Here is a 21,029-nt window from a genome sequence, read left to right as displayed (position 1 = left end):
CCATAATACAATCAGAACGACCAGCGCTGACATAAAAAATATTGAGAATTTTTTACTTCGATAAAGTTAGAAAAATACAACTTTTTATACTTATCGGAATTTAAATTCATCTCACAACAACATGTGCCGAGGCCACCACCACCGGACGCTAAAAAATGGAATGGGAATATTATGAATAGTAAAAAAAAACTACCCGCGAGCTACTGAGAATTCTTAAGTTTTCGATAAATTTTCACCACAACTTCAATAAGATTGACATTTCTTTCAGGTTCAGGTGGTGATTTTGAATCTGTGGTGAATCTCAACCCTATGAATGTGAAATTGCTACATTCCCGAATCAAGAATGTTATTGATGCATTGTGGTGGCAAAGAAGGTCATAGTTGGTAATGTGGTTGCGGTAGGTTGAAGCATATTGAATATTTTCAATCCGTTTGGGTATTCTCATTTGGAAACATTCTCAATTTTTTGTCGGGTCGGTGCTTGAAAACACCCACATTTGGCTACATAAATATTTAAGCCTAGTTTTTACCGAATCTTGATGACAAAATGATTTTTCGTACGTTTCGAGGAAGTGTGGTTGCTCTACGAATTCTTTGAAACACTTAAGCAATGAAGAAAGGAATATTTAAATATCCATCCTATTTTTACATATTATGTAAGAATCCATCCTCCCCTTTTTTCATGCTTATGATTTCATCCTTGCAATATATAAATTACCTCTATTACCCTTTATTATATTTTATTATATTGATTCTGTTTTATATATTGATATATAGATATTACACGTATGAGAGAGAGAGAGAGAGAGAGAGAGAGACTGGGGGGACGGATGAAGACAGAGAGAGAGAGAGAGAGAGAGAGAGAGAGAGAGAGAGAGAGAGAGAGAGAGAGAGAGAGAGGGAGGGATGGATGAATTCCAATCCCTTCAGTTACGGCTAAATCTTGTTTCAAATAAACTAGAGATTGAACAGGGGGAAGGAAGAGATCCCTAATTTCAAACTTTCAAACTTCCCACAAATCCCTTTAATTTCTCAATTCCTTTAATTTCGGATGGTAGATGACGGTTTTTCTCCATATTTAACTCCCATGTCTGTTTCTTCATCCTCGTCCTTATTCATACTCATCCTCGTCCTTCTTCATCCTCGTCCTTCTTCATCATCGTTTCTGAAACAAGGTACGCTCCTGACCATTGTCCATGAAATTGTAGTGTTTTTGGTGTTAGTTTCATGGTAATTTGTTGTATTATTTGCCTGGTTTTGTAGTCTAAGCAAACCCCCTTGTTTCTTGTTTTTTCATGGTTACTTGTTTGCATCATTTACCATGAAATGGGTTTGGTTGCTCAATCCATATATTGCTTAAAAGTCACCATGTATCTTTGGTGTGGGCTTAGCAGACTCACTTGGTTTTACATTTTTACGCCTTATTCATTGATGAAGTTGGCCAACTGAACGACAAAAAATCATATTTCCCATTGTTCTTGTTTCAAAATACATGGTTAAATTACCATTAAAACAAGAAATAACATTACACAATCAATCTGTTACATGGTTAAATTACCATAACAATTTTAGGAATACGACATGATCATTTGACCACAAAGTTTGCAATTTTTTTTTTATTGTTCAGGTTGGCCAACCGGAAATGAAAAATTCATGGCTAAATTATCACAAGAAAAAAGTAGTTACTCAAATTGTATTGTGATTAGATGGTTAAATTATCATTTCATTTTATGGTTACATTACCGTAAAATGAGTTTGTCTGTTTTTTCCATTCTAACACTATGTACAAATGTGGTTTAACTGACAATTTGTATTCCATGCAGGACTGACATGGCAAGTGAATTAATCATGATGTGTCAACATGATGGCAAGTTTGCAGCCATTCGGATGAATCCAGGGCATGATTTTAGCACTGTCATCAATAAAATATGTGCCCGGTGGTCCGATCTTGACCCAGATTCTGTCATATTGAACTACTCTCTCAACGATACAGATCATATAATATTGGACAACGATGACGATTTGACAACCATGTTCCAAAATGCTGAGCTTGCTGGTATCGATGATATTATGATCACGGTCAGAGATGGTGCAAAGTTTTTCATGGATGAGGCCGTTCAAGCTACCCCTACTGCAAAATCTAATACTACTAAGGGCAAGCAGACCATGATTGTCGACGATGACGACGTCATTCCGTCGTTCTGTTCCCACAAAAAAGTGAAGTTGCTATCTTCTGATTGGTCAGATGGTATTACAGCTGTTGGTCAAAGGTTTGAGGGTGGCGCTTTGGATTTCAAAAACGTGTTGCGAAAGTTTGCTATCAAGCGGGGGTTCGAATATACTTTGTCAAAAAATGACAAGGTTCGTGTTACTGCCCAATGCAAATATCGAACGGTCAAAAAATGCATGTGGCATGTGCATGCCAGAATAATGCCGGGGAATGAGTCTTTCCATATCTTAGGTATGGACCTAGCTCACACATGTGGTTTTGCCGTACGGACGTTTACAAACCCGCATGCCACTGCGGAGTTGGTTGCTGACTTAGTTGGCGATGATGTTAGGGGCAAACACCAAACAAAGCCTGTTGATGTTATTAAAGGTATTAAAAGAGATTATGGACTAAATATCTCGTACCACCAGGCATGGTGGGGAATTGAGAAGGCCAGGAGTCTCGTGTTCGGTGACTATGTGAAATCTTTCTCGTGTTTGAAATGGTATGTTGGTGCAGCTAAAAGCACAAACCCGGGCAGCCACATCGAATTGCAAATTGACGAGGAAACTAAACGGTTCAAAAGGTTGTTTGTTGCTTTCGGTGCATGTGTGCAAGGATTCAATCAGTGTCGGCCCCTAATTTTCCTGGACGCAACCCATCTTAAAGGGAGGTATAGGGGGACAATAATGGCAGCCACCGGGAAGAACGGCAACCAAGGTATATACAGTTCAAATATGCGATTAATTTAGTGTAACATGTTCTATTCATCTGTATGATGGTGGATTTTACTCCTATAATGTTGTGTTTAATGTAGTTATCATGTTCTGTTTTGGTGATATATTGCAGGAATTTTTCTAATCTGTTTTGCAATTGTTGATGGTGAAACTTATGAAAATTGGCGTTGGTTTTTGGAGCATTTACGATCAATACTTGTGCCTGGGAGGGATATCACCTTCATATCGGACCGTCATACGGGGTTGCTTATGGCTAGGCGGGACATATTTCCAGAGTCCGGTCATGGGTATTGTCTTCTCCACTTGAAGAGGAATTTGAGAGATCATTTGAAAGGAACAACCAGAGCTTATAGAGAGAGGGTGGTGAGTGAGTTTGTTCGATGTGCGTATGCTCCTACACGGGAGATTTTCCACCAAAATATGACTAAGCTTTTGAGTCATTATGATGGTAAGGTGGAAGAATTCCTAACAAATTTACGCCATGAAAATTGGAGCAATGCATTTTTTCGGGGTCAACGGTACGGCGAAATGACATCCAATGTTGCCGAATCATTCAATGCGTGGATCGAGGCTGAGAGGCACCTTCCGATCACAATTCTTGTTGATGAGCTGAGAAAGAAGATCATGAACCTAATGTCAGAGAGGAGAGAAGAAGCAAGCAAATGGGGGTGCCAAATTTGCCCAGAAATGGACAAGAGGATGAGGGCATCATTCAATGAGTCGAGGACATGGGTAGTCAGCACAGCCGGTGATGGTGTCTATGAGGTGCACTCTTTTCCTAACGTAACAGTTGACATTATTAGGCGCATTTGCTCATGCCAGAAATGGCAACTTACTGGGTTTCCATGTGCCCACGCTGTTATCGTGCTTTCTTCGAGTGGGAAGGATATTACCGAGTATGTTGACCCCTATTACTTTTCACAAACATTCCGTGCCTCTTACTCCACCTCGATCCACCCGATACCAACTGTGTGGATGCCCGAGCGTCCGGTTGTTGAGGATTTTATACTTCCTCCACTTTGCAAAAAGCCACCCGGACGACCCAAGAATAAGCGAATTCCCTCAAGGGGGAGAACATAACTTTTATTAGATGTGGGAGGTGTGGCAAGATGGGGAAACACAATCGCCAAACATGCAAAGATGCTATGTAACTTTGCCAAAAGTGTTGCGAAGGAACTTGGGAACTCTAAATAAGTGCCTTTAGCACGGAACTCATGCAATTTTTTTTTAGTTATTAAATAATACGTGCGGTTAACCCGGATATGTAGGTTCTCGTTTATTCGTAGGAAGCAAGTTTTATTTATGTTGTGGTTTCATGTTCCGCCTTACGCAGCAAGACTTTGTTTTAGGAGTTTTATGTTAATGTCAAAGGTGCAGATTTATTTGGCCTGATATGATTGTATATGCTTCTGAACTAACACTGTTTTCATGGTAATAAAATCATGTTTTCTTGCAATGAAATCAACGAAGTATATGACTAGCAAAAGAACAAGTAAATTTTTTTTTATCAACTAATCAATTCGAATCCGATTTTAATTTATGGTCAACTTATCATGTCATATCTCATTCGAAAAGGTTGCGAATCATGATTCAGTAAAGTGACACTGCTTTCATGGTAATAAAAACATGTTTCATGACATAAGATCACTGAAGAATATGACCACGAAAATTAAAAGATATTTGGGAACAACTTTTCAATTCGAATTTATTTGCAATGGTGGTCAACTTATCATGTCACGTCTCATGAAATAATGTGGCGAATTCCAATTCTCTGAATGTTTTCTAAAGTTTTTATGTTATAAACTGGCCATGATACAATGCAACTGGAACTATTACAACACAATTTTGGTTATCTTACACAACCGGTTTAATGATTTCAAGTTGTCCAATACCTATTCCTTTTTCCTTGTTGGGGATCAATATAACATGATAAGTATATTCCGCAAAGGAAATGACCATAGTCCTATTTGTCATGAACTGTTCAACATGATCTAACCTTGCAGAATATTATCAACAAACCATGAGATGTTGGCCAACTTTTACATGATTCAAAAAGTATCTTGAGGCAAACATAATTCATGATTAGTTGCCCGAATCAGGGCTAAATTTTACTTTACAATTTCAAATGCCCACAATCAAAAGAATATATTCTGAATGGCAATCAAAATAATAGTGAACCAAACGCCCAAAACCACCTGGACATGTTGTACAAACAATTGCAAAGCATACACCCAAAACTGTATTCACAATCATGCCTGGTGCATGCAAAATATAAAAACATCATCCATTAAACAAACACTAAACATCCAATTATCCCAAAAAAAATTCCATAAACAACTAACATCATCCTAAGTTCAAAGAGTTAGCAAAGACGACGTTGGGAATACCATCTACTACTATCCTAACTCCACAAATGGCCTGCACCACTTAGGAATGCTTTAACTATTTCAGACCGGATTTTATGACATGCTGCTTTCCTTAGGATCGGCGCGATTTCTTCGTCTCGATAGTATTGCCGGATGATATAACACACAATAACACCGCAATCGAGGCTGAAACCAAAAAAAAAAATTAACATGATAAGTTGACCATATTACGCTGAGCGTTCTTAGAAATCGTGTGTCATGTAGATCAGTTTCATCCAAGCTCACCTGCTATCTTCCTGTTGGGGACTGTCTTGGACTGTCACTATGGGTTCGCAATCCTGGGTTGTTAGCAACCCATCTCTAGTGCTTTTCCAATAACTTTCCACTTGATTTTTCTGACACAAAACCATCGTGAACAGTTGGTGAATATAACATGATAAGTTGACCATACACGTATAATGATAAAAGTTATGGAAAAACATTTCATGACATACAAGTTATGGAAAAACATATTACCAGTTGTTCCGCTGCCTTATAGTGGGCATCCACCTCGGTTCTTTCCCTCATAGAATTGTAAAACTTCCAGCTCCCCTCTTCATTGTCGAGGACAAGTAATGTCCAATGATAACCAAAGTGGATTGGAAACATCAAGTATCGGTAAGAAGCCGTTTGCGGCATCATTCTTTCAAGTATTTTTTTGCGTTCTATAGGACACTTACACCCTAGCATTGTCTGCACCCGACATTAACGTAAAATAAACACAGGATGAATGTGATCTTAAAGTTCATCTTGTGTTAGTGAATACTCAGCAAGGTCGCATCTTACCAAAAAACTGCACGTGAATACATAAACCGTCTTGTTCGTCCCTTGTGTGCAATCACCCTGCATCTGATCTGCCACACTACCTTGCTCAGTTGATAGAATCTCCACATATGCATCAATAACCTATGAAACCATATGTCATTTGAATTTTATCATTATATGTCATGACAGGTCAAAAACTAATGAAGATCATTAAACCAACGACTAAACGCAATAAAATTCATAAACTTGACATTCCATTATTCACTTACATTCCCTGATATCGCAGAATCAACAATGAGTTGACGGATATCTTCAACAAACACGGAACATCCCACAACGGTCCCTGACCATATAATCGTGCTGCATACAAACGAGTGAGTGACATGGTCAATTTGTTCTTCAGAATATTTAGAACATATAGAATGAAATACCAAATTATAAGGCTCAGGTGCAGAATTTTACCTACTATAGGCTTCATCCCACATTTTTTTAATCTTAGCTTTCTCCTCGCTCGAGAGTAGACGATGCACTGCGTTTGTCCTAAGGTTTCTAATCGGTTTAGGCTTAAAAGGTCCCTTTTCTGGCCCTGCGATAAAATTATCAACATCGATCACTCCTTTGGGGTCGACTTCTGCATCTACTTTTGACGATTCTGATGTGTGTCTCTTATGTTTCTGTCCATACTCGTAGTCCTCTTTTTCGGTGTCCTTCCTCATCCTTGCTTTCAGACGGGTAATCATAGAACGCTCTTGCTCCTCCGGTGTCATGGGTCTGTATTTCTGCGTCACTTCGTGTACCGCTGTCTCCGTAAGTTGATCCCATAGTTTACTGTTTTCACTCAGTAGGACCAAAACAGTTTCATCCAAGCTTTCAATCTTCTTGTCCTTGATTGCAATTTCTCTCGCATGTATCTCCTCAATCTGTTTCATATGGTCCTTCATATTCGCTATTTGGTCACGGAGCTCACCAATTACACTTGAATTCTGATCATGTTCTGTTGGATTACTGATGTATTCAACACTAGGGCCACTGTCCCGAATATAACTGATCCGTGATGCAATTTCAACACCATATTCCATGTGCAAACTGCCCTGTTTCAAGAAATCCTCCACCGTGTGCACACTGTCCTGATTCCTTATCATTCTCGCTGAATCCCCCTTTTTACCGATCACCAATGCATGTTTACGCTTACTACATTGAGTCCCATTACCATACTTTGCTGAACCATTTCTCCACTCATTTCCAATCTTTTCCCTCGACATTCCAGCATCGCCATTGTCTATGTTCCCAGAAACCATATTGGTATCATGAACATTTTGTTGCCATGAAACCACCTGATGAATTGGAAATCAAACATGTCACTGCAGGTTACCGTTATGATTAAAGTACCAAGATTCAATGACTACAAGATAGCAAACATGATCATTTTCAAAAAACTAGGATTGAACAAGCGTCGAATCTAACATCCAATAAAAGGGATTTTGCCAAGTACATTTAATAAAACACATACTTGATCAGATTCAAGCTCATTGAGTGCTATTTCCCTAAACGCATTTACCAAATCCATCGTCCTCCACTTAATTATACCCAGTGATTCTTCGGTATTGAGGGGCTTCACTAGATTGGTGTGCTCGCATAGCCAGTACTGCAAATTTTAGAAGAAACATAGTAAATGCATCATATTTGTTCACAACTTCAAAAAGTAGTTTAAAATAGCAAACTACTTACCAGAAGAACCACGACACACCTTGACACCCTCCTTGGGTCATCATGATGCTGTCTTATTGATGTCATTAGTTCATCCAGAATCGCCCCACACCAATCATAGTTTCGTAATCGTTCCAAGTCCTCAACACGTTCCAAATATACCCATTTCACAGTTGTCTCGGCGGGGAAAAAAAGACTATGTAATAGGTAGGCACACAGTAGCCATACAAAATCTTGCCTTCCGGCCTTGTTGTTTTTAACCACATACTGTTTCACAAGTTCCTTTAGCGATGAACTCGATAAACGTTCTGCTTCGATAAAACCTCTTCTCACCATTTCAACTCCTTCTCTGGATCCATACTTGAAACTGGCCTTTTCAGAACCCCCTGTTATGCCAAATATACTAAATATGTCATCTCGTGTTATCCTAATAGTCTTGCCTCCCAATGTAAACCCACCAGTGTCTGGATCATATGCGTTGATGATCTTGACAATAATTTTGTCGCTTTTTCGACAATGCGCGGATGTCAACTTGTTCTCAATAATGGACTTGAAAATCTTCCAGAATGGAGTTTTCTTCATGATTTTCTTGTGATCATCACTCAAATTCAGCTCCTCAATTAATGTCTTTATGCCATTTAGGCTTGCACGATACGCTGTCTCACGTATTCCCCCCTCATTTACATCTCGATCTTTCCTTGAACGAGGAAGTTTGCCCTTAATTCCTTGCGCTACACTCCCAGATCTTGTGCGTTTCGGCGCGGACTCTTCCACAACCAGTCGAGGATGTTTTGCCTTAATCCCTCATGCTACACTCCCAAATCTTGTGCGAACCTTCGAGGACCCTTCCACATCATGATTTGCTTGTGGTCTTATACCTTTTAACTTTGAGGGTGGCGTATCGGCAACTACCGCATCATTTAAATCCACTGCTTTTTGTTTCAACTTAGCTCCCCCTTCCACATTAGTAGGCTTAACTCCTGAAATAATGTTGGACATTCTATTAGGTCATTAAAAGGGAGGCAAATATGGAGAGTGTTCATGAAGCTTTCATGATCACACAAGACTGGATAATGTATGAATCATGAAATTTTTACACTCAAAACTTGTATTGGCCAAACTTAAGTCATGCAAAATCAATTATTTCGAAAAAAAAAAAGGTTTTGACTTTTTTTTTTTTTTGCAATAATTGATTACTTTGTCCAACCAGACATGATACGCTGACCATGCTAAAAGTGTGCATGATAAAGTGACCATGTTTAAGGAAACTCTAATAAATAATTATTGGCTAGTTTCAAGTAGACAGGTCTTGGCTGCTAGCATCACTTGACAATGAATTCAGGATGTCAAACAGTTTGACCCCATATTACCATGCATTACTCATTGACCAAGTTGGCCAACCAAACGATAGAAATGCATATATCAAACACTTTGATGGTTAAATTACCATGGTATTACATGGTTAAATTACCATAACGATTACAATGTTAAATTACCATGCCTAGTATAACTTCGAGCCGATTTTAAAAAAACATGACATAAACAATTTTATGAATTTAACATGATCAGTTGACCACATATTTGCATTTTTTCCCATTTGTCAAAAAAGTTTGAGCTCCAAATTCGAATGGATGGATTCCGTTAAAGATGAATATTGTCGATTAATATGATAAATTTACCATATATTTGTTTGACTTCTTCAATGATCAATTTGGCAAACCGGACAACACATGGTCATATTTCACATTGCTATTGTTTCTTAAAACATGGGTAAATTACCATCAAAACCGGAAATAACATAACATAATCAAACCGTTACATGGTTAAATGGTTAAATTACCACGAGGATACACGGTAACATTACCATGCCGATTACAACAATACATTACTGTTAACATTGAAATCATGAAATGCAACACGCACACTAAAGGATAGATATCATATTAGGTTATTTTTGGGTGTATCGGCTTCAATCTTACTGAACCCAGCCAATTACCCAACTGATTGATGCCTTATCGTGACAAACGGCAACAAATTTAGAACAATGGCCGTAAACCAATCAGTTAAATAAGCGTAACTTCGCTCCAATTAGGAAAACCAAACAAAACAACCGAAGAACAAAAAGGGGTTTAAGGGATATACTTACTTAATCTGACCATGTCGGATTCGTCACCTTCTTCTCCGCCAGATTCTTCAACCGCGTACGACTTGATTGATTTTTTCCGTCGCGAAGTTTTCCGGTAAAAACCCCATTCGGATTGGACGGGGGAGTGCATTCGCCGTTGGGCGCCGACGGTATTCGGAAAAATGGAGGACGTATGGGATTTGATTCTTCGACTGGTTTGGGTTTATACAGAGAAAGGTTTTCCAAAAAATTTCAGCCCCAAATTCGAATGGATTATTTCCGTTTAGGATGGATATGTCGATTGATATCGATCACGACAATCTCGGGACGAGGACGCGAGGATTTCGCAGAACTGCAACCCAGAAGAAACGGCACTCTCGCGAGGATGGAAAGATTTATGGTTTCGTCCCCAAATTCCAGTCTCTCTCTATATTATATATATAATATATATAATAGGTAAACAATGAAAAAAGGGCAGAAACGGCATAAAAACTAAGAGGAGGACGGAATCTTAAATAGCTAAGAATGGGAGGACGAAATCATAAGTCTGTTAGGCTTTTAGGATGAATAATTAAGCCTCCCATGAAGAAATACTTCAGAACAAGGGATTTGAGCACGAAAAGAAACTTAGAATGTGTTTTAGCCTCAAAGGCTCCGATGTTTTTTACAGTGTATGATTTCTACCCATTTTCAAAGAACAAAATCTGACTACTTGTATAGTTTGAATTCCACCATCTTTTAAAACTTTGGAAACCCTAATCATAAATATAAAATATGTCTTGATCTGATTCAAAATGAGAGTTATGCGAGCATTTTGCCAAAATGGATAGTATTTTGATCCACTAAGGGCAAAATTGTCACTTCCTTTGATGTATTAATGAGTTTGAATATAGAACACTTGGGTTAGAAAGTAAACTAAACAAGCTTTCAACTGGTTCGAATTACGCTTAAATTGGAGTTCGGAAGTGTACGAGGCGAGCCCGCAAAATTTGACGTGTTGTGCAGGTTCAATGCGCCCCAGGCGCAATGATGTGTGCCTCAGGCGCACTTGAGGGCGCCCCATGCGCATACCCAAAATTGCCCAAAATGTTCGCAGCATGCCACGGATACTCCCGAAATTCGATTTGCGCGTGCTTAGAACCGTTAGAAAGCTTGTTGAATCTTGTTACTAACCAAAGTGGTTTTGATCCATTGTCGTTTGTAAATCAAAAAGTATGACCATTTTACCCCCAGTGAGTCAATAAACACATCATTTCGATGAGACGCTCGTATCCCCCTCATTCTAAATCGGATCAAGACCAACTCTCTGCTAACAAATAGGATTTTCAAAGTACCAAAAGATAATGGAAACGAATCAATAAAAATAATAAAGTTCAACTTATGAGAAGATAGTCGAAACCAGACCGAGTCGAAGATGATCGGAGCCACTACGGCTAAAACACATTTCCGCGCCCTTTCACACATTCGAAGTTCTATTCGGCACTCACAACCCTAGCTCTAGGGTATTCGTTCATTCCGTAATAGCTCCGGGGAGTTCACCGGGCTTTCCACACGAAATCAATTCATTAGGATTCAACCATGGCAAGGCTTTCAAAGCCGAATCCAGTTGTTTCTACACCATGAACACTACCACTTGACCGCTACGACTACCAAACCACCACCACCACCGGTATTTGACCACCCCATGACCCCACCTATACACCCGACAGCCGCAAGGCCAATATGGCACGACTGCACTTTCGCAGCATCCGTCATCTAACCTGTTAGCACCACCACGTTCACCTCTCTAGCACTCTACCACCGTCACTTCACCATCACTTCCACCATGATTTCACCACCACCCAACACATAAAATAGTTTAAAATGCAAACAATATTAGAATCTATCGCCGTCATTTCGGAAACAAAATATCCAATACCAGAGAGAGAATCTGAATTTAAAGAATTTTGCAATGTAAAAAAATCGAGAATTTTCTTAATTTGTTTTGGATCGAGATATTTTCATTTTTAAAACTCATCGCCAACAATTCAAACCAATATGACAAAAACAACGTTCAGACTATCCTCAACTAAAAAAAAAATGAAATACTTTTGAGCCAAATATGTTTCAACTCGCCATAATACAATCACAACGACCAATGCCGACATAAAAAAGACAGAGAATTTCTTACTTCGATAAAGTTAGAAAAATACAACTTTTTCTACTTATCGGAATTTAAATTCATCTCACAACCACATGTGCCCAGGCCTCCACCATCAGACGCTAAAAAATCGAATGGAAATGTTATGAATAGTAAAAAAAAACCACCCGCGATCTACTGAGAATTCTGAAGTTTTCGATAAAATTTACCCCACAACAACCACAATTTCAATAAGATTGACATTTTTTTCAGGTGGAGGTGGTGATTTTGAATCTGTGATGAATCTCAACCCTATGAATGTAAATTTGTTACATTCCCGAATCAAGAATGTTCTTCATCCGTTGTGGTGGCAAAGATGGTCATAGTTGGTAATGTGGTTGCGGTAGGTTGAAGCATATTGAATATTTTGAATCCGTTTGGGTATTCTCATTTGGAAACATTCTCAATTTTTTGTTGGGTCGGTGCTTGAAAACACCCACATTTGGCTACGTAAATATTTAAGCCTAGTTTTGACCGAATCTCATTGACAAAATGATTTTTCGTACGCTTCGATGAAGTGTGGTTGCTCTATGAATTCTGCGAAACAATTAAGCAATGAAGAAATACTTCAGAACAATGGATTTGAGCACGAAAAGAAACTTAGAATGTGCTTTAGCCTCAAAGGCTCCGACGTTTTTTATAGTGTATGATTTCTACCCGTTTTTAAAGAACAAAATCTAAATATTTGTATAGTTTGGATTCCACCATCTTTTAACACTTTGAAAACCCTAATCATCGATATAAAATATATCTTGATCCGATTCAAAATTAGAGTTATGCGAGCATTTTGCCAAAATGGATAGTATTTTGATCCACTAAGGGCAAAATTGTCACTTCCTTTGATGTATAAATGAGTTTGAATATAGAACACTTCGGATAGAAAGTAAATTAAACAAGCTTTGTAAGGGTTCAAATTACGCTTAAATTGGAGTTCGGGAGTGTACGAGGCGACCCCGAAAAATTTGACGTATTGTGCAGGTTCAATGCGCCCAAGGCGCAACGATGTGGGCCTCAAGCGCACTTGAGGGCGCCCCAGGCGCATACCCAAAATTGCCCAAAACCTTCGCGGCATGCCACGGATACTCCCGAAATTCGATTTGCGCGTGCTTAGAACCGTTAGAAAGCTTGTTAAATTTAGTTTCTAACCAAAGTGGTTTTGATCCACAGTCGTTTGTACATCAAAAAGTATGACCATTTTACCCTCAGCGAGTCAATAATCACATCATTTCGATGAGACGCTCGTATCCCCCTCATTCTAAATCGGATTAAGACCAATTCTCTGCTAACAAATAGGATTTTCAAAGTACCAAAAGATAATGGAAACGAATCAATAAAAATAATAAAGCTCAACTTATGTGAAGATAGTCGAAACCAGACCGATTCAAAGATGATTTGAGCCACTAAGGCTAAAACATGTTTTCGCAGCATGCCACGGATACTCCCGAAAACCGATTTGTGCGTGCTTAGAACCGTTAGAAAGCTTGTTAAATCTAGTTTCTAACCAAACTGGTTTTGATCCACAGTCGTTTGTACATCAAAAAGTATGACCATTTTACCCTCAGCAAGTCAATAATCACATCATTTCGATGAGACGCTCGTATCCCCCTCATTCTAAATCGGATTAAGAACAATTCTCTGCTAACAAATACGATTTTCAACGTACCAAAAGATAATGGAAAGGAATCAATAAAAATAATAAAGTTCAACTTATAAGAAGATAGTCGAAACCAGACCGATTCAAAGAAGATTTGAGCCACTAAGGCTAAAACATGTTTTCGCGCCCTTTCACACATTCTAAGTTCTATTTGGCACTAACAACACTAGCTCTAGGGTATTCGTTCATTCCGTAAGAGTTCCAAGGAGTTATCGGGCTTTCCACACGAAATCAAATCTTAAGGATTCGCCCATGGCGAGGATTTCAAAGCCGAATCCGGTCGTTTCTACACCACGAACACTACCACTTGACCACTACGACTTCCAAACCACCACCACCACCGTCATTGGACCACCCCATGACCCCACCAATACAGTCGACAGTCGCTGGGCCAACATTACACGACTGCACTTTCGCAGCCTGCGTCATCTAACCTGTTAGCACAACCACGATCACCTCTCGAGCACTCTACCACCGTCACTTCACCATCACTTCCACCATGATTTCACCACCACCCAACACAAAAAATAGTTTAAAATGCAAACAATATTAGAATCTACCGCCGTCATGTCGGAAACAAAATATCCAATACCAGAGAGAGAATATGTATTTACAGAATTTTGCAATGTCAAAAAATCGGGAATTTTCTTAATTTGTTTTGGATCGAAATATTTTAATTTTTAAAACTCATCGCCAACAATTCAAACCAATATGACAAAAACAACGTATAGACTATGCTCAACCAAAAAACATATATATGGAATACTTTTTAGCCAAATTTGTTTCAACTCGCTATAATACAATCACAACGAGCAGCGCCGACATAAAAAAGATTGAGAATTTCTTACTTCAATAAAGTTAGAAAAATACAACTTTTTCTACTTATCGGAATTTAAATTCATCTCACAACCACATGTGCCAAGGCCACCACCACCGGACGCTAAAAAATGGAATGGGAATATTTTGAATAGTAAAAAAAAAACTACCCGCGAGCTATTGAGAATTCTTAAGTTTTCGATAAAATTTACATCACAACCACCACAATATCAATAAGATTGACATTTCTTTCAGGTGGAGGTGGTGATTTTGAATCTGTGGTGAATCTCAACCCTATGAATGTGAAATTGTTACATTCCCGAATCAAGAATGTTCTTGATGCGTTGTGGTGGCAAAGAAGGTCATAGTTGGTAATGTGATTGCGGTAGGTTGAAGCATATTGAATATTTTCAATCCGTTTGTGTATTCTCATTTGGAAACATTCTCAATTTTTTGTAGGGTCGGTGGTTGAAAACACCCACATTTGGCTACGTAAATATTTTAGCCTAGTTTTGACCGAATCTCGATGACAAAATGATTTTTCGTACGCTTCGATGAAGTGTGGTTGCTCTATGAATTCTATGAAACACTTAAGCAATGAAGAAATACTTCAGAAGAAGGGATTTGAGCACGAAAAGAAACTTAGAATGTGCTTTAGCCTCAAAGGCTCCGACGTTTTTTATAGTGTATGATTTCTACCCGTTTTTAAAGAACAAAATCTGAATATTTGTACAGTTTGGATTCCACAATCTTTTAACACTTTGAAAACCCTAATCATCGATATAAAATATGTCTTGATCCGATTCAAAATTAGAGTTATCCGAGCATTTTGCAAAAATAGATAGTATTTTGATCCACTAAGGGCAAAATTGTCACTTCCTTTCATGTATAAATGAGTTTGAATATAGAACACTTGGGATAGAAAGTAAATTAAACAAGCTTTGCAACGATTCGAATTACAATTAAATTGGAGTTCAGGAGTGCACGAGGCGACCCCGAAAAATTTAACGTATTGTGCAGGTTCAATGCGCCCCAGGCGCAACGATGTGTGCCTCAAGCGCACTTGAGGGCACCCCAGGCGCATGCTGAAATTAGCCGAAAACCATTGCGGCATGCCACGGATACTCCCGAAATCCGATTTGTGCGTGCTTAGAACCGTTAGAAAGCTTGTTAAATCCAGTTTCTAACCAAACTGGTTTTGATCCACAGTCGTTTGTACATCAAAAAGTATGACCATTTTACCCTCAACGAGTCGATAATCACGTCATTTCGATGAGACACTCGTATCCCCCTCATTCTACATCGGATTAAGACCAATTCTCTGCTAACAAATACGATTTTCAACGTACCAAAAGATAATGGAAACGAATCAATAAAAATAATAAAGTTCAACTTATGAGAAGATAGTCGAAACCAGACCGATTCAAATAAGATTTGAGCCACTAAGGCTAAAACATGTTTTCGCGCCCTTTCACACTTTCTAAGTTCTATTTGGCACTAACAACCCTAGCTCTAGGGTATTCGTTCATTCCGTAAGAGTTCCAATGAGTTATCGGGCTTTCCACACGAAATCAAATCATTAGGATTCGCCCATGGCGAGGATTTCAAAGCCGAATCCGGTCGTTTCTACACCACGAACACTACCACATGACCACTACGACTTCCAAACCACCACCACCACCGTCATTTGACCACCTTATGACCCCACCAATACAGTCGACTGTCGCTGTGCCAACATTACACGACTGCACTTTCGCAGCCTCCGTCATCTAACCTGTTAGCACCACCACGATCACCTCTCTAGCACTCTACCACCGTCACTTCACCATCACTTCCACCATGATTTCACCACCACCCAACACAAAAAATAGTTTAAAATGCAAACAATATTAGAATCTACCGCCGTCATTCCGGAAACAAAATATCCAATACGAGAGAGAGAATATGTATTTACAGAATTTTGCAATGTCAAAAAATTGAGAATTTTCTTAATTTGTTTTGGATCGAAATATTTTAATTTTTAAAACTCATCGCCAACAATTCAAACCAATATGAAAAAAACAACGTTCAGACTATGCTCAACTAAAAAAAAATATTAAATACTTTTGAGCCAAATTTTTTTCAACTCGCCATAATACAATCACAACGACCAGCGTCGACATAAAAAAGATTTAGAATTTCTTAGTTCGATAAAGTTTGAAAAATACAACTTTTTCTACTTATGGGAATTTAAATTTATCTCACAACCACATGTGCCAAGGCCACCACCACCGGACGCTAAAAAATGGAATGGGAATATTTTGAATAGTAAAAAAATAACTTCCCGCGATCTACTGAGAATTCTTAAGTTTTCGATAAAATTTACACCACAACCACCACAATTTCAATAAGATTGGCATTTTTTTCAGATGGAGAGGGTGATTTGGAATCTGTGATGAATCTCAACCTTATGAATGTAAATTTGTTACATTCCCGTATCAAGATTGTTCTTCATCCGTTGTGGTGGCAAAGAAGGTCATAGTTGGTAATGTGGTTGCGGTAGGTCGAAGCATATTGAATATTTTCAAACCTTTTTGATATTCTCATTTGGAAACATTCTCAATTTTTTGTTGGGTCGGTGCTTGAAAACACGCACATTTGGCAACGTAAATATTTAAGCCTAGTTTTGACCGAATCTCGATGACAAAATGATTTTTCGTACGCTTCGATGAAGTGTGGTTGCTCTATGAATTCTGCCAAACAATTAAGCAATGAAGAAATACTTCAGAACAATGGATTTGACCAAGAAAAGAAACTTAGAATGTGCTTTAGCCTCAAAGGCTCCGACGTTTATACATTGTATGATTTCTTCCCGTTTTTAAAGAACAAAATCTGAATATTTGTATAGTTTGGATTCCACCATCTTTTAACACTTTGAAAACCCTAATCATCGATATAAAATATATCTTGATCCGATTCAAAATTAGAGTTATGCGAGCATTTTGCCAAAATGGATAGTATTTTGATCCACTAAGGGCAAAATTGTCACTTCCTTTGATGTATAAATGAGTTTGAATATAGAACGCCTCGGATAGAAAGTAAATTAAACAAGCTTTGCAACGGTTCAAATTACGCTTAAATTGGAGTTCGGGAGTGCACGAGGCGACCCCGAAAAATTTCACGTATTGTGCAGGTTCAATGCGCCCCAGGCGCAACGATGTGTGCCTCAAGCGCACTTGAGGGCGCCCCTGGCGCATACCCAAAATTGCCCAAGACCTTCGCGGCATGCCACGGATACTCCCGAAATCCGATTTGTGCGTGCTTAGAACCGTTAGAAAGCTTGTTAAATACAGTTTCTAACCAAAGTGGTTTTGATCCACAGTCGTTTGTACATCAAAAAGTATGACCATTTTACCCTCAACGAGTCGATAATCACGTCATTTCGATGAGACACTCGTATCCCCCTCATTCTACATCGGATTAAGACCAATTCTCTGCTAACAAATACGATTTTCAACGTACCAAAAGATAATGGAAACGAATCAATAAAAATAATAAAGTTCAACTTATGTGAAGATAATCGAAACCAGACCGATTCAAAGATGATTTGAGCCACTAAGGCTAAAACATGTTTTCGCGCCCTTTCACACATTCTAAGTTCTATTAAGCACTAACAACCCTAGCTCTAGGGTATTCGTTCATTCCGTAAGAGTGCCAAGGAGTTTATCGGGCTTTCCACACGAAATCAAATCATTAGGATTTGTCCATGATGAGGCTTTCAAAGCCGAATCCGGTCGTTTCTACACCACGAACACTACCACTTGACCACTACGACTACCAAACCACCACCACCACCGTCATTTGACCACCCCATGACCCCACCAATACAGTCGACAGTCGCTGGGCCAACATTACACGACTGCACTTTCGCAGCCTCCGTCATCTAACCTGTTAGCACCACCACGATCACCTCTCTAGCACTCTACCACCGTCACTTCACCATCACTTCCACCATGATTTCACCACCACCCAACACAAAAAATAGTTTAAAATGCAAACAATATTAGAATCTACCGCCGTCATTTCGGAAACAAAATATCCAATACCAGAGAGAGAATATGTATTTACAGAATTTTGCAATGTCAAAAAATCGGGAATTTCCTTATTTTGTTTTGGATCGAAATATTTTAATTTTTACAACTCATCGCCAACAATTCAAACCAATATGACAAAAACAACGTTCAGACTATGCTAAACTAAAAAGATATATATATATATATACGGAATACTTTTTAGCCAAATTTGTTTCAACTCGCAATAATACAATCACAACGACCAGCGCCGACATAAAAAAGATTGAGAATTTCTTACTTCGATAAAGTTAGAAAAATACAACTTTTTCTACTTATTGGAATTTAAATTCATCTCACAACCACATGCGCCCAGGCCACCACCACCGGACGCTAAAAAATGGAATGGGAATATTTTGAATAGTAAAAAAAAAACTACCCGCGAGCTACTGAGAATTCTTAAGTTTTCGATAAACTTTACATCACAACCCCCACAATTTCAATAAGATTGACATTTCTTTCAGGTGGAGGTGGTGATTTTGAATCTGTGGTGAATCTCAACCCTATGAGTGTGAAATTGTTACATTCCCGAATCAAGAATGTTCTTGATGCGTTGTGGTGGCAAAGAAGGTCATAGTTGGTAATGTGGTTGCGGTAGGTTGAAGCATATTGAATATTTTCAATCTGTTTGTGTATTCTCATTTGGAAACATTCTCAATTTTTTGTAGGGTCGGTGGTTGAAAACACCCACATTTGGCTACGAAAATATTTTAGCCTAGTTTTGACCGAATCTCTATGACAAAATGATTTTTCGTACGCTTCGATGAAGTGTGGTTGCTCTATGAATTCTGCAAACACTTAAGCAATGAAGAAATACTTTAGAACAAGGGATTTGACCACGAAAAGAAACTTAGAATGTGCTTTAGCCTCAAAGGCTCCGACGTTTTTTACAGTGTATGATTTCAACCCATTTTTAAAGAACAAAATCTGAATATTTGTACAGTTTGGATTCCACCATCTTTTAACACTTTGAAAACCCCAATCATCGATATAAAATATGTCTTGATCCGATTCAAAATGAGAGTTATGCGAGCATTTTGCCAAAATAGATAGTATTTTGATCCACTAAGGGCAAAATTGTCACTTCCTTTCATGTATAAATGAGTTTGAATATAGAACACTCGGGGATAGAAAGTAAATTAGACAAGCTTTGCAACGATTCGAATTACGCTTAAATTGGAGTTCGGGAGTGTACGAGGCGACCCCGAAAAATTTGACGTATTGTGCAGGTTCAATGCGCCGCAGGCGCAACGATGTGTGCCTCAAGCGCACTTGAGGGCGCCCCAGGCGCATGCCCAAAATTGCCGAAAACATTCGCGGCATGCCACGGATACGCCCGAAATCAGATTTTTGCGTGCTTAGAACCGTTAGAAAGCTTGTTAAATCAAGTTTCTAACCAAAGTGGTTTTGATCCACAGTCGTTCGTACATCAAAAAGTATGACCATTTTACCCGCAGCGAGTCAATAATCACATCATTTCGATGAGACGCTCGTATCCCCCTCATTCTAAATCGGATTAAGACCAATTCTCTGCCAACAAATAGAATTTTCAACGTACCAAAGATAATGGAAACGAATCAATAAAAATAATAAAGTTCAACTTATGAGAAGATAGTCGAAACCAGACCGATTCAAAGATGATTAGAGCCACTAAGGCTAAAACATGTTTTCGCGGCATGCAACAGATACTCCCGAAACTCGATTTGTGCGTCCTTAGAACCGTTAGAAAGCTTGTTAAATCTAGTTTCTAACCAAAGTGGTTTTGATCCACAGTCGTTTGTACATCAAAAAGTATGACCATTTTACCCGCAGCGAGTCAATAATCATATAATTTAGATGAGACGCTCGTATCCCCCTCATTCTAAATCGGATTAAGACCGATTCTCTGCTAACAAATAGGATTTTCAACGTACCAAAAGATAATGGAAACGAATCAATAAAAGTAATAAAGTTCAACTTATGAGAAGATAGTCGAAACCAGACCGATTCAAAGATGATTTGAGCCACTAAGGCTAAAACATGTTTTCGCGGCATGCCACAGATACTCCCGAAATCCGATTTGTGCGTCCTTAGAACCGTTAGAAAGCTTGTTAAATCTAGTTTCTAACCAAAGTGGTTTTGATCCACAGTCGTTTGTACATCAAAAAGTATGACCATTTTACCCTCAGCGAGTCAATAATCACATCATTTAGATGAGACGCTCGTATCCCCCTCATTCTAAATCGGATTAAGACCGATTCTCTGCTAACAAATAGGATTTTCAACGTACCAAAAGATAATGGAAACGAATCAATAAAAATAATAAAGTTCAACTTATGAGAAG

At 38.7% G+C, this 21,029-nt stretch overlaps 2 protein-coding genes across 2 annotated transcripts; one reads left to right on the top strand and one right to left on the bottom strand.

Moving 5' to 3' along the window:
* Window positions 1-1,051: 1,051 nt before the first annotated feature.
* On the top strand, window positions 1,052-4,026 carry LOC131317136 (uncharacterized). Its single transcript, XM_058346706.1, has 4 exons — window positions 1,052-1,175; window positions 1,628-1,709; window positions 1,824-2,929; window positions 3,059-4,026. Exons 1-4 carry the CDS (start codon window positions 1,052-1,054, stop codon window positions 4,024-4,026), a joined length of 2,280 nt encoding a protein of 759 aa, XP_058202689.1.
* A 1,291-nt stretch (window positions 4,027-5,317) lies between these two features.
* On the bottom strand, window positions 5,318-8,764 carry LOC131316122 (uncharacterized). Its single transcript, XM_058345403.1, has 8 exons — window positions 7,845-8,764; window positions 7,627-7,761; window positions 6,579-7,450; window positions 6,386-6,476; window positions 6,138-6,257; window positions 5,829-6,044; window positions 5,598-5,707; window positions 5,318-5,498 (listed from the first exon to the last, which is right to left on the bottom strand). Exons 1-8 carry the CDS (start codon window positions 8,403-8,405, stop codon window positions 5,348-5,350), a joined length of 2,256 nt encoding a protein of 751 aa, XP_058201386.1. The 5' UTR covers window positions 8,406-8,764; the 3' UTR covers window positions 5,318-5,347.
* Between the last annotated feature and the right edge of the window lie 12,265 nt (window positions 8,765-21,029).

Source organism: Rhododendron vialii, chromosome 2a (assembly GCF_030253575.1).
Source record: "Rhododendron vialii isolate Sample 1 chromosome 2a, ASM3025357v1".
NCBI lineage: Eukaryota > Viridiplantae > Streptophyta > Magnoliopsida > Ericales > Ericaceae > Rhododendron > Rhododendron vialii.
The sequence above is the reverse complement of the archived record's forward strand: the minus strand, read 5'-3'. Positions and strand labels throughout refer to the sequence as shown.